The 12,549-nt window shown below is 44.0% G+C and overlaps 2 protein-coding genes across 5 annotated transcripts; one reads left to right on the top strand and one right to left on the bottom strand.

The window, feature by feature from the left end:
• The first annotated feature begins 4,234 nt into the window (after positions 1–4,234).
• LOC6903707 (peroxisome assembly protein 12-like) lies at positions 4,235–5,252 on the top strand. The gene has a single exon (XM_002136731.3). It carries the CDS (start codon positions 4,344–4,346, stop codon positions 5,229–5,231), a length of 888 nt encoding a protein of 295 aa, XP_002136767.2. The 5' UTR covers positions 4,235–4,343; the 3' UTR covers positions 5,232–5,252.
• A 3,207-nt stretch (positions 5,253–8,459) lies between these two features.
• Positions 8,460–12,549, bottom strand: LOC26532156 (uncharacterized). Of its 4 annotated transcripts, none has more exons than XM_033383534.1 (3): positions 11,403–12,549; positions 9,351–10,979; positions 8,460–9,296 (listed from the first exon to the last, which is right to left on the bottom strand). In XM_033383534.1, exons 1-3 carry the CDS (start codon positions 12,442–12,444, stop codon positions 8,518–8,520), a joined length of 3,450 nt encoding a protein of 1,149 aa, XP_033239425.1. In that variant the 5' UTR covers positions 12,445–12,549; the 3' UTR covers positions 8,460–8,517. The 4 variants fall into 4 exon arrangements, with proteins under 4 accessions (XP_033239425.1, XP_033239426.1, XP_033239427.1 ...); XM_033383535.1 differs by having other exon boundaries at positions 8,460–10,979; positions 11,403–12,212; positions 12,273–12,548; XM_033383536.1 differs by having other exon boundaries at positions 8,460–10,979; positions 11,403–12,222; positions 12,273–12,547.

Genomic DNA, 12,549 nt, shown 5'->3' with positions numbered 1-12,549 from the left:
GTCCGCAATTACGTGAAATTCTACCATTAAGTCAATGTCATCAATCTGCACAGGTATTGTGATACTACCGAAAGTCATAATTTGGCTTTCACCAATTCCCGTTAAACATTTACTACGTCGTGCCAGTTTTCCTCTACCAAGCTTCAAAAACACATTTCTGCTAAGAAGACACAAATCTGCACCTGTATCGACCAATCCTTTAAACACAACTTTTCCGTAGTTTACCGATTTCAACTCTAATCCTGACGAAATGAACGTGCTTGATGGCTTTGTCCTACCATTCTCCAGAACTAGATTGGTTGCTTTCTCCTGTTTAATCGCCATGTCGACCTTGCATTGAGCAGCTCTATGTCCTAGCTGGTTGCATCTGAAACACCTGTTATCTCTTTTTGGACAATCCCGCTTAATATGCGACTCATCTCCGCAGTTAAAACACTTTTTAAACTTTTCCGCTGATTTCACTAACTCTTTTTCTCCTTTATTGAAGTGTGAGTCAAACTTCCCTTGTGATCTCACCGACCCTGTCATTTTCTGGTATGCCTCAATTTGCACCTTCAATTGCCTCATATTCCTAGCTTGATACAGTAAAGCCTTGTTTGTACTAGAATCTGGAATCCCGCTGACAAAATATTCAATTAAACTTTCGTCATCCATCTCGATTGGCTTTGCCAACTCCATCAGAGCGTACAGATACTCGTGCAACGTTTCGTTCTTCCTCTTCTGCCGCTTCCCTAGCCTACGATGTATCTCAGCTGATGACACCTTCACCCCAAATTCGTCGATCAATGCACCCTTTAAAACATTCCAATCACGAATATCGCGTTGACTTCGAATAAAAAGCTTCGCTGCCCCACTGAGCAATTGTTTGGCATAAATGAACACCTGTAATTGGTTCCATTCCACCGTGAGTGCACACTCCTCGAGTTCTTCGATCCACTGATTGATGTCTGGTGAACTTGTACCCGAAAACTGTGACACACTGCCTTCTACATCTTTCAACGTAAACCATGACCTTCCTGAATTAGAACTGTCTGCTTGCCGCCTCTGACCAGATCCAATTGGATTTTCATCTCGCCTTTCATTTCCCCTTGCTTGTTCATTATTTGAGGCCACTGTTCTAAATGATACCTCTTCATTAATCTCATCTGCAGTCTCTCCCTCATCCCTAACTTCTTCATCGTTTTGATCGGTTTGAAAACCATAGTGAGCCAGCAGTCTGTTTTGCAATTCAACTTTTCTTCCGGTTCTATTTAAACCTATCTCGGCCAATTTATCGCGCAAATCTGCCACCAACAGTGCCAATATCTCATCTCTATTCATTTTTACAAACTTGTATGAAATATAATAGAATAAGAAATGGATCTATGCCGCTCGCTCGCCAAAATACAGTTTTAGAATCCAGTTCCTCTCAGACCTTACAATAATTAACAGTATTCCACTCTTTAAACTTAATGTTATGTTATTGAAAATGTAAACTTAACACTATGTTAATTACCACTGCTACCGCCGTTCTTGTCTGTCTGCTTCTTTGCAATATTTCGCTTGCACTCACCAACAACAACCAATTCCAAAATATTTTCTGTCGTCGTCACACCAATACAGCTCCAGAATTTTCTGTCGTCGTCACACCAACACAGCTCCAGAATTTTCTGTCGTCGTCACACCAACACAGCTCCAGAATTTTCTGTCGTCTTCACACCAACACAGCTCCAGAATTTTTGTCGTGTCCAGCCGCCTTTTTCGCCGTACAGTACTTGCGAACCACTAGCTACCTTCTCTGCTCCACGCCTTTCTCCTTGTCCAGATGATGTCCACCGCCAACGATCCTGCCTATTGCACGTTGCTGACCATCTACCAAGTCCTACGTTGCCTTCAGATTGGGTACTGGGTCTCTTTATCGCCGTCTATTCCTCTGCTTTTACAGTTACTGACTGCTGCGTCTCGTTTCCACGCACTCACTGCCTTGTCAATTTTCTCGTCGTCTTCTTGCTGCAGACTTTTTGAGTTGACCAGCTGCCTTTTTCGCCGTACAGTACTTGCAAACCACTAGCTACCTTCTCTGCTCCACGGCTTTCTCCTTGTCTAGATGATGCTCACCGCCAACGATCCTGCCTATTGCACGTTGCTGACCATCCACCAAGTCTTGCGTTGCCTTCAGATTGGGTACTGGGTCTCTTTATCGCCGTCTATTCCTCTGCTTTTACAGTTACTGACTGCTGCGTCTCGTTTCCACGCACTCACTGCCTTGTCAATTTTCTCGTCGTCTTCTTGCTGCAGACTTTTTGAGTTGACCAGCTGCCTAATTCGCCGTACAGTACTTGCAAACCACTAGCTACCTTCTCTGCTCCACGCCTTTCTCCTTGTCTAGATGATGCTCACCGCCAACGATCCTGCCTATTGCACGTTGCTGACCATCCACCAAGTCTTGCGTTGCCTTCAGATTGGGTACTGGGTCTCTTTATCGCCGTCCCTGCTGCTTACGCCGTTCCTCTTGATTCGGTTTGCTTCGGTTTTTCTTCTCCTTTTTACCGTAGCTGCTTGCTGCCGTCTTGCTCACTCTCGCGCTGCTTTGCCAATTGCCTTTTGTTTGAATTTTCGCGCAGCAGAGTTTTTGCAGATTTCTTCCAGAATGTTCCAAACAACGCCACCACAATTCACCGAGTTCTCGCAATATTTGTAAAACACAACTTTAGTTTGATGACTTTCCGTTTGTAATCGTTCAAATCCCGGTTGAGCCCCCAAAAATTGTGGCCCCGGATTTTCCGTAGTTATACGGATGTCCAGGATGCCAGGTTTTATTATAATTAGTCTTTATTTATGAATATTATTTAAGATTAGTTATGATTACAACGGTCGCTGTGCTTTAAGTATATTTTGATTAATACAGATATTTGCGCTCGTAATTTGCGTGTGGCTGAGTGAGTCTTTGGCACCGAATTGATTGGCGTCGATCGTTGAGGCTGTGTTCTCTCCTCTCTTTGTTCGACGGCCGCTTCTAGTCTCTCTCTCTGTTACTTCCTCTGTTATCTCTACAGACTCTGTTGCTCTCCCACCAAATCCCACAGGTGTATAAGGATTAGTAATTTAATAAGAGGAAGAGAATTAGTGGTGAATATGATATGGTAGAGGGAAATATAATCAGAGCATAAGACCCCAAAACGCTCATGCAAGGAATAATTCTATCTACAAAGTAAAAGGAACAACGGTATAAAATTTCTAGTAGGTCTAATAGGAATCGTGAAGTTCATGCGGCTCAACAGATCAGGGCTGTATATGTCACCCCTGATCAAGTTGTGCATAAATATCAAAGCAAACATTTTTCTACGGTTAACTAAGGATGGGTGGTTTAGTAGTAGTAGTACTAGTAGTCTACTAGAGTAAGATGGTAGAGTAAGATGGCATCCCAGTTAAGGCCCCGCAGAGCAAAGAGTAAAAAGTTTTTCTGTACTGATTCTATACGGTCCTGGTGTACTTTGTACTGAGGGCACCATACACAGGAGCCGTATTCTAAGATCGGACGAACAAGCGAGGTATAGAGAGTCTTTGTTATATAGGGGTCGTCAAATTCCTTTGACCACCTCTTTATAAACCCAAGCACGCCCATGGCCTTATTTATCATGGTAGAAATGTGTTCGGAAAACTTTATCTTGGGGTCTAACATAACACCCAGATCATCAACCAGGGTAATTCTCTCAAAAGAACCACCAAATAGGGTGTAGGGAGCCAACAAAGGGCTAGAACGATGAAATGTTATAACTCTGCATTTCGAGGCATTAAGGGTGAAAGCTATTGAGATCGGATTGCAAGCGAGAATGAAATGAAATGTCCTTATTCTGGACACAGAGTTCAACATCATCCGCATACATAAGTACTCGAGAGTATGTTAATACTGAAGGCAAGTCATTAATAAAGAGTGTGAAGAGTAAGGGGCCTACATGGCCGCCCTGTGGTACTCCCGAAGAAACCTTTACTGGTAAAGAGAGGGAGTTTTTGAAGAGGACTCTTTCAGGAAGTTGGGCGGAAACCCTAAAAGGTCAAGCTTATGTGCTAAAAGGGAATGGTTTACAGAGTCGAATGCTCTACTAAAGTCGGTGTAAATAACATCCGTCTGTAAGTTACTTTGAAAGCCTTAATAATGAAAGAGGTAAACTCTAAAAAGTTCGTGGTGGTTGATCGCCGCCTTATAAATCCATGCTGAGTTGGAGATATAAGTGAATTGCAGAGATGTTGTTCCTTTTATACATATTCCCCGCTTTGCAACACTAACAAACTGTTGATTTGATTTATTTATTACTCCACTTTTATTATCCATTAACAAGACACTCTGGTGACATCCAATAGCCATGGCAGAAGCCGCTAACGTGCGCCAGAATCTGCAGAATGTGCCGTCGATCTTTGAAATATCAGCGGCGGAGACGCTGGACAACCTGATATACCCGGCGCTGAGTAAAATCTTCGACTACATTGGCCTGCGGCTGGACTTTAAACGCTGGGGCAACCTGCGAGTGCGGGAGGAGCTGTCGCCGCTGCTAACCTGGATCCACCTCTACCTGCGGAACCGCGCCTCCTCCTTCGGCGAGAGCTTCTACGGACTGCAGCGCACAGCCACTGGGACGGGAGAGCTCTTAACTCGACCCCAACAGTTCACCTCCGCCACATTGCTGACCTTCCTGCCGTACATAGAGCGCAAGCTGCGGTCCCGCAGCGCCCAGCACGAAGACACCTACGCATGGGAGTCCTACCTAATCAATCTGTTTCATGCCTACAACGCTTCAAAGGCGGTTCACACATTCGCATACCTCATCAAACAGGCATCCAGCCATTCGCCACTGTTCCGTGCCATGCGCCTCACGCTGCGATACCCGAGTGAGCCGCCTCAGGAGGTCAAGTGGACTTACATATTCCTGAAAATGCTGGAGGTGCTGGCCTTCTTCCTGCAGTTCATCCAGTGGTGGTACTCCAAAGATCAACGCCGCAAGGTCGGCGGCACGCTGCAGAACCCCGAGGCCATGCAAAAGCGAGATCTTCCCGAGGAGGTGAAGCAGACGCTGCCCCAGACAGGCAAGTGCCCCATCTGCCTGCTTCCCCTGCAAACACCAACAGCGTGCTCCGTTTCGGGCTATGTTTTCTGCTGGAAGTGCATCATCAGCCACATGAAGGAGCACGGCACATGTCCGGTGACGAGCTATCCCATCAGTCTGGACGACCTCGTGCGCATTTACGAAACCTAGCGTAGCCATAAGTCTGAGTGTTTATTTTGTTATAGAGAATATTTGTTAAATACATCTGATGTTGCAAGTGCGGAGTTAAAACCTTCTCAAACATTTTGGGAATAGCGGATAACTTTGCTATACCTCTATAATTTTTTGCATCAGACTTGCTACCTTTTTTATGGAGAGGAATTATAAACGATTTCTTCCAGTTCAGAAGGGACTGAAAGTGCCGTTCGACCTCGGTAAACCGTATGGGTACGGTTGACCAGAGTAGCTTTCCTCAGAATAGGTGGTTTGGAAAAACTGGGCAAAAAGATCGGCAATTGCCTGATCATTATTTGCCGACGTATTACAAAATGATAGCGAGGATGGGTGTGCGGACGTTCTACGCTTACTGTTTACGAAGCAGTAAAACTGTGTAGGGTCCTGAGAAAAACGTTTACTGCAACGAGATAGGTAGTTCTTAAAGCATTGTGCATTAAGAACTGAAAAGTTTGACCGAGCTATTGCATAGCGAGAGTGAGAAGTAGGAGAACCAACTTCCTGAAATTTTTTATGAAGTCTTGATTTTAAGTTTTTTAGGCTGGATAACTCTTTGGTAAACCAATGGGGTTTTCCAGATCTAATCGGACAAGAAAGCGGGACACAAGAATCAAAAAATGTGCCAAGAGCATTGTAAACGAGGGGGAACGTTGTGAGTTGCTGCGGACACCGCAACTCTACAGTTATACCCGATACTTAGTCAGTATGGCTCTCCTCTGGCAGACGCCGCTAATATTAAACGACACGACAAAGAGTGCGTGCGAGAGAGACAGAAACTCAGTCTGAGCGTGACGTCGGGCGCTGCGTAGCCACTGCAAATTGATTTGTTCCTTTTGGCTATAAAAATGGTCTGATCTGATCCAGATTCAGCAATCTGATATATATGGTCATTATCTATGATTCTTCGTTTTTAGTTTTCTCAAATCTGCAATATTGTGGATGCAACAGATTTTCGTCCTTTGTGGGAGCGGAAGGGGGTGGGGCGAAATTTTGAGATATACGTTTTATAGTGAGATTTAACAGGAGTGCGGATACTAAATTTGGTTACTCTAGCTTTAATAGTCTCTGAGATTTGTGAATATCCCCAGATTTTCATCCTTTGCGGGGGCGGAAGGGGGTGTGTGGAGTGTGGAGGAGTGTGGATACCAAATTTGGTTGCACTAGCTTTTATAGTCTCTGAGATCTAGGCGCTAATGTTTTACTCTAAGCAAAGCCGCCTATGCTACGTGTGTGTTAGAGAGAGACAGGGCGAGAAAAATGAAATTGTTGTCTTGATGCTGGCTATGATAATAATACGATCCAATTCAGATTCTGCAGTCTAAAAGATATGGTCATTCTCTACGATTCTGCGTTTTTGGTTTTCTCGTATCTTTAAAATTGTGGATGCCACAGATTTTCGCCCTTTGTGGGGCGGAAGTGGGCGGGGCAAAGTTTTGAAATATTTTTGTATCAGTGACATATCACAGAAGTCTGGATCCAAAACATCGTTGCTCTAGCTCTTATAGTCTTTGAGCATTAGGCGCTGAAGGGGACGGACAGACGGACAGACAGACATGGCTCAATCGACTCGGCTATTGATGCTGATCAAGAATATATATACTTTATGGGGTCGAAAACGATTCCTTCTGGACGTTACACACATCCACTTTTACCACAAATCTAATATACCCCAATACTCATTTTGAGTATCGGGTATAAAAATGTTTGTGCCTTTTATGACATCAGTGCACAAGTACAAAGCGGGCCAATCAAAATCCCTTATTAGATTATTAAGCTTCGTTAACTCGGCTTTGCGAAAACAACGGACACGTTCAAGTCAACCGATCCAATACAGTTGGTCCTATATCTAGCGACACTTCGAAAGTAGGATGGTAGACGTCTTCAGGTATAGTGAGCGGAAGCACTCGGGTATAAATTGCTCATATATTGAAATATCCGAAGAAGGTGGAATATACGAGCAAGTAATGAATATAGCAAAAGCGGGAAGAAAAAGTTGTGGAAGAGTCAACGACAAAGTTGCCAAAACACCAGCAACCGACACGTTCCGCTCCAGATCGCCAAACTGCTGGATGGAACTGCTGTCTGGACGATATCCGCCGACGGCGAGGGATTCCGAGCCGGGATACCTCGCTACGGCTGAACTGCTGTCGTTGCATCGCTGCAACATACCGCGGTCGCGAACCCACAGTAAGAATAGGGATTAAGAATTTAATTATTCGTCAAATAAAGAACACGGACTTCGTCCGCAAAAATACTTAACACGTTGAATTTATTAATATAAAAATTTAACTTATATGCACTGAGCTGAGAAGTAACCTGCGTGTTACCCATATTTTTCCATTGATATCATTATATATTATATGACGTAACCTTAACTTATTGGTACCTCTCACCCTTTTAGGATCTGTTCTCCATATATGATTGTCATCCTTATATCTTTATTATTCTTAATTTTTCTTCTCAAGTCTTTACTAGTGTATTAAGCTATCGAGACTACAAAAAAATGCATTTAATTATAAGTTAAGAAACTCGGTCTCGGTCTTCCGCGCTGCCTAGTGGAGGGACCTGTCATTCTCTTTTTACGCTTCGGCGTGTTATTGTTCGGTTCCTCCAGCTTTCTCTTGGCTGGAAAACTCAAATTTCATCCTTGTCAAGTAAAATTTTCAGACTACCTATCAAACTGGTAGAAGAAGACTCGAGACTACGAAAGTAATTTCCTTCCAGCTTCCTCCGAAGAATTTCTCGAATATTTCCAAAATAATACGGTATGAAAGATCAACGCTCCGTGCCGAATTCAAGCCGGCAGTCGAATGTAAATCCGTCCTTAGACCAACATGGCCTCATCAGACCATGTAACCTCGTGGCAATTTGCAATGTTCTAAATGTGCCTTTAACCCGTTCTAATCTTCTTACTAATACTTCTTAGACTTTTCTATTCCATCCTAGTTTTTTGCATCCAGACATGGCCCCACGTCCCCCCAACCCCCCCACAGCGTAACGCTTAAGCTAAGTTTTAGCTACGATTCAACCCCCGTTTTAACCGGCCGCGCTACCTACACGTTACACATACATGACCTACAAAACCACACGTAAATACATGAATCTATGAAGAATATTGGACACATTCAATGCTGACCCTGTTTATCTGTTCACTGTCTCGTTGTAAGTTGACGAATCCGCCCTACTACAAACATACAGAAAAAGTGTCGTTTTTCGTACTGTATTGAAATCAAAAAATATATAAAAACGAAAAAAATACTCTCTATTTTAAAACAGAGAGCAGATCTCTTTCCATGTTCTCCAATAAATAGCGGCGCTCGGCCTTGGGATCCCCACCCCGCATAACTTTTTTAAGTTTTTTTTCTTTGGTTTTAATGAGCACTGCCTTGTAGCGGGCCAACTCTTTCTCCAGATAGTCATCCTCTCGGAATGTCACTTCACCGCCCAATTCGCATCGGACTGACATCAAAACATGGAGCATGTCCTCGCGCAGGTTTTTGTGGACGTCTTCTCGTTTCTCTGTCCCCTTCGTTCTGGGAGTTGGGCTGTCAGAGGCTTCTTCACTGCTGGGGTATGGAGTGACATAGTGGGATCCGTCACTATATGTTGATCGAGCGGTATTGGGATATTTGACGTCATAAAAAGGTGGCTCGACGACTGTGGGCACCTCTGGGGTGCATTTAGAGGATGTCGCAGAACACACAGAACATCCAAAGTGTCGGCGGCCTTTCGTTGGCGTCATAGGGTCGTATACTTTCTGAGGTTTATGCTTTCTCATTTCGTGGAATTTAAGCCGCTCAACCATGGTCTTTAACATGAGGTTCTGAGAGCCGCCCATGAACTTGCCCTTGGCGTGTCCCATAGAATCCCATATATTCACCTCAAGGCCGGATGGTCCGCGACATTCCAAATTCTGAGGACCACCTTTGGTCTTTTTGTCGCCTTGCAGACAAGCATCCATGGTCTTCTTCTTCATGAGGTGCTGAGGTCTGTTTATAGACTGGTTCAAAGAGCGCTGCCCTAATCCAGATTGTCTTGGACCTTTGAATTTCCGAGGTGCACCATTGGTTTTTTCGTGGTAATTAGGCGGCTTACCTATTGTCTTTTGCATAATATTCTGAGGGACGCCCATGGACTCGCCGGTAGCGCGTCCCTTAGAATCTTGTAAATGCACTCCCAAGCCGGATGGTCCCGGACCCTGGAATTTCTGAGATCCACCCTTGGTATTTTTGCCGTCTTGCTGAATTGCACCTATAATCTTTTGCTTGATGTGCTGATGGCCGCCGATAGACTGATTGAAAGATAACTTTTCTATACCAGATGGACCCTTTGTATCGAACAATTGCTGGTCGCCAACATTGGTCGTTCCAAAAATTTTCGGAATTTCACATAATTTCTGTTGCATGTCATTTTGAGGCCCCCGTACGGGCTTCTCGATAAAACACGCTCGCATGGCGGGTAGCCTTGAATCGTAAATTTGAGGTGCATCCTTAGTCGTTTTGTCGAATTGATGCCCCATGCTAGATAGTCCCGCCGGTGGGGATGGCGGAGACAACGTCGATAGCTTAGGATCAAAAAATTTAATACCTTCAGCCCTGGTATTCTCTATGGGGTGCTGATCACCGCCTGTAGACAGCTTGAAAGCTCTATGTTCGATGTTGCAAGGGTCTACATGTGACGAAGACAAAGATTGCCCTAGATGAAAAAGTTGAGATTGTTCCTCATTGAGGTGCTGATTACCACCTAAAGAATCTTTGAGGGAATGACGTCTCATCCCTGATGGATCCAGTGAATTCGGGTTCGAAGATGGTATTTGGTCGTGGAGAAGTTTAGGTTCATCCATAGTCTGTTCCATGTAATGGTGAGCTCCGTCCATAGTCTGATTGGAAGTGCGATATTCCATGCCGGATGATTCTACTTGTGACGAAGGCGAAGATAGCCCCGGATCAGAATATTGAATACCTTCACCTCTGGTATTTTCTATGAGCTGCAGATCTTCATCTTCACCCATAGACTGGTTGAATGAGTGACGTCTCATCTCGGATGGCTCCAGTGAAGTCGTGGTTGGAAATGGGTGAGGTTCATCCATAGTCTGTTCCATCTGATGCTGACCTCCATCCATAGACTGGTTGAAAGCGCGATATTCCATTCTGGATGACTCTGCATGTGACGAAGGCGAAGATAGCTCCGGATGGAATAATGGAATACCTTCGTCTATAGACTGGTTATAGGAGTAATGTCTTATCCCTGATGGATCCAGTGAATTCGGTGGCGGAGATGGCCCTTGATGTTCCATTCGGGGTTGAACGCCGCCCATAAACTGGTTAAGAGCTCGAGATTCCATGTTGCATGGGCCTACATTCGACAAAGTCAAAGATAGCCCTGGGTCAAAAGGTTGAGATTGTTCCTCTAAGGTATCCTCCTTGAGGTTCTGATCTCCACCTATAGACTGGTATAAGGAGTTACGTCTCATTCCGGATGGAACCGGATGGTTGTAAATATTTTGAGGTTTATCCATAGTCTGCTCCATGTGAGGCTGAGAACCGCCAATAAACTGATTGAAAGATTTATATTCTATGTTGCATGAGCCTTCATGTGACGAAGGCGAAGATACTCCCGGATAAAAAAATTTAATTCTTTCACCATTGGTATCCCCTTTAAGGTGCTGATCTCCATCTCCGCCCATAGACGGTCTGTTAGCGCGATATTGCATGCTGGATGAATCTGCATATGATGAAAGCAATGATAAAAATGGAAAATCATATTTTAAAATATTAAAACTAAGTGGGAATTTGTAGAGATTTTGGACACCGCAGGCACCGCAGACCGCAATCTCTCTCAATCTTGTTCGTTGTTTTCATGAGAGATGGAAACAACATTGAGAGAAAGAGAAAACCACAACCGCTAGATGGGTTAAACTGTACATTTTTGCACCCCGTTTATCCTCTTTCATAGTGACCTATTTTATCAGACATTTAAAATATTTTATCTGTTTCCATTTTTCTACTACTGGTTTTAATTCTGTTCCATCGGTCTATCTCTCTTTTTACCCTAACACAAAACTAATACTAATGTAGATACCTATAATCTTTGAGTATCGGGTATAAAAGTATAAAAAAAATTTAGAAGATATCAAAAAGTGAATACCTTCATGTACGGGATCATCCATGGGGTGCTGATCTCCGCCCATAGGCTGGTTGAAAGGTCGATATTCCATGTTACGTGGGTCTACATATGATGAAGGCGAGGATAACCTCGGATCAAAAAATTGAATTCGCTCACGCATGTTTTCCTCCATGGTGTGCTGATCTTTGTCTATAGACTGGTTAAAAGAGTAACTTTTGATCCCGGATGGCTTTAGTGAAGTTGGTGGAGGAGATGGTCTTTGGTCGTACAGCTGTTGAGATTCATTTATAGTCTTTTCCATATTATGCTGAGCTTCGCTAGTAGTTTGTTTGGAAGTGCCATATTCCATGCTGGATGATTCTACTTGTGAGAGGGGTGAAGATAGCCCCGGATCAGAAAAATGAATACCTTTGCCTCTGGTATTCCCCATAAGCTGCAGATCTTCATCTTCACCCACAGACTGGTTGAAGCAGTAGCGTCGCATCTCAAATGGCTCCATTGAAGTCTGTTTCGGATATGCCTCCGAGTCGTAGAGATTTTGATGTTCATCCCTTATCTGTACCATTTGGTGCTGAGCTTCCTTAATGGGCTTGTTGAAGGACTGAATTTTCATGTCGGATGGCGTCAGCGAAGCCGTGTGCGGACAGGGAGTGGTCTGTTCCATGCGATCCTCAAAGCCGTCTTTGGACTGGGACTTTATCGTGTTGTCCTGGAACTCCATCCATTCTAGCTTAACAGGTGGTGTCTTTTTGAATACGGCGTCCAGGCGCTGCTGCTTGATGCAAACGCTCAGGTTGGTCATGTGGACATTGCGGATCTGTCCATCGATCTCTGTGTTGCACTGCATGGCGATGAGCTTATTTAGCCACAACATAGCATGGCGGTACTCACGCGAGCTGGTTTCGAAGGCATCTTCCGGTAGAGGAGAGTTTTCCAGGATATCATAGAAATCGTTGAACAGCCTATTCATCTTTTTATGATGATTTTCGGTACCGCTGCGATCCCTATGTCTGGATAACTTTTGCCCCTTTGCACATTTACCGTTCTTTGGGCGCTTCTCCATATTTTTGTAGAATTTTAATATATATTCTGTTTTCCGAAATATATTTTATAACATGATGTTGTGATTTTCTGAGTACTTATAATATTCCGCTCAACATAAAAGTCT

Source organism: Drosophila pseudoobscura, chromosome X (assembly GCF_009870125.1).
Source record: "Drosophila pseudoobscura strain MV-25-SWS-2005 chromosome X, UCI_Dpse_MV25, whole genome shotgun sequence".
In the NCBI taxonomy this organism is placed as follows: domain Eukaryota; kingdom Metazoa; phylum Arthropoda; class Insecta; order Diptera; family Drosophilidae; genus Drosophila; species Drosophila pseudoobscura.
The sequence above is the reverse complement of the archived record's forward strand: the minus strand, read 5'-3'. Positions and strand labels throughout refer to the sequence as shown.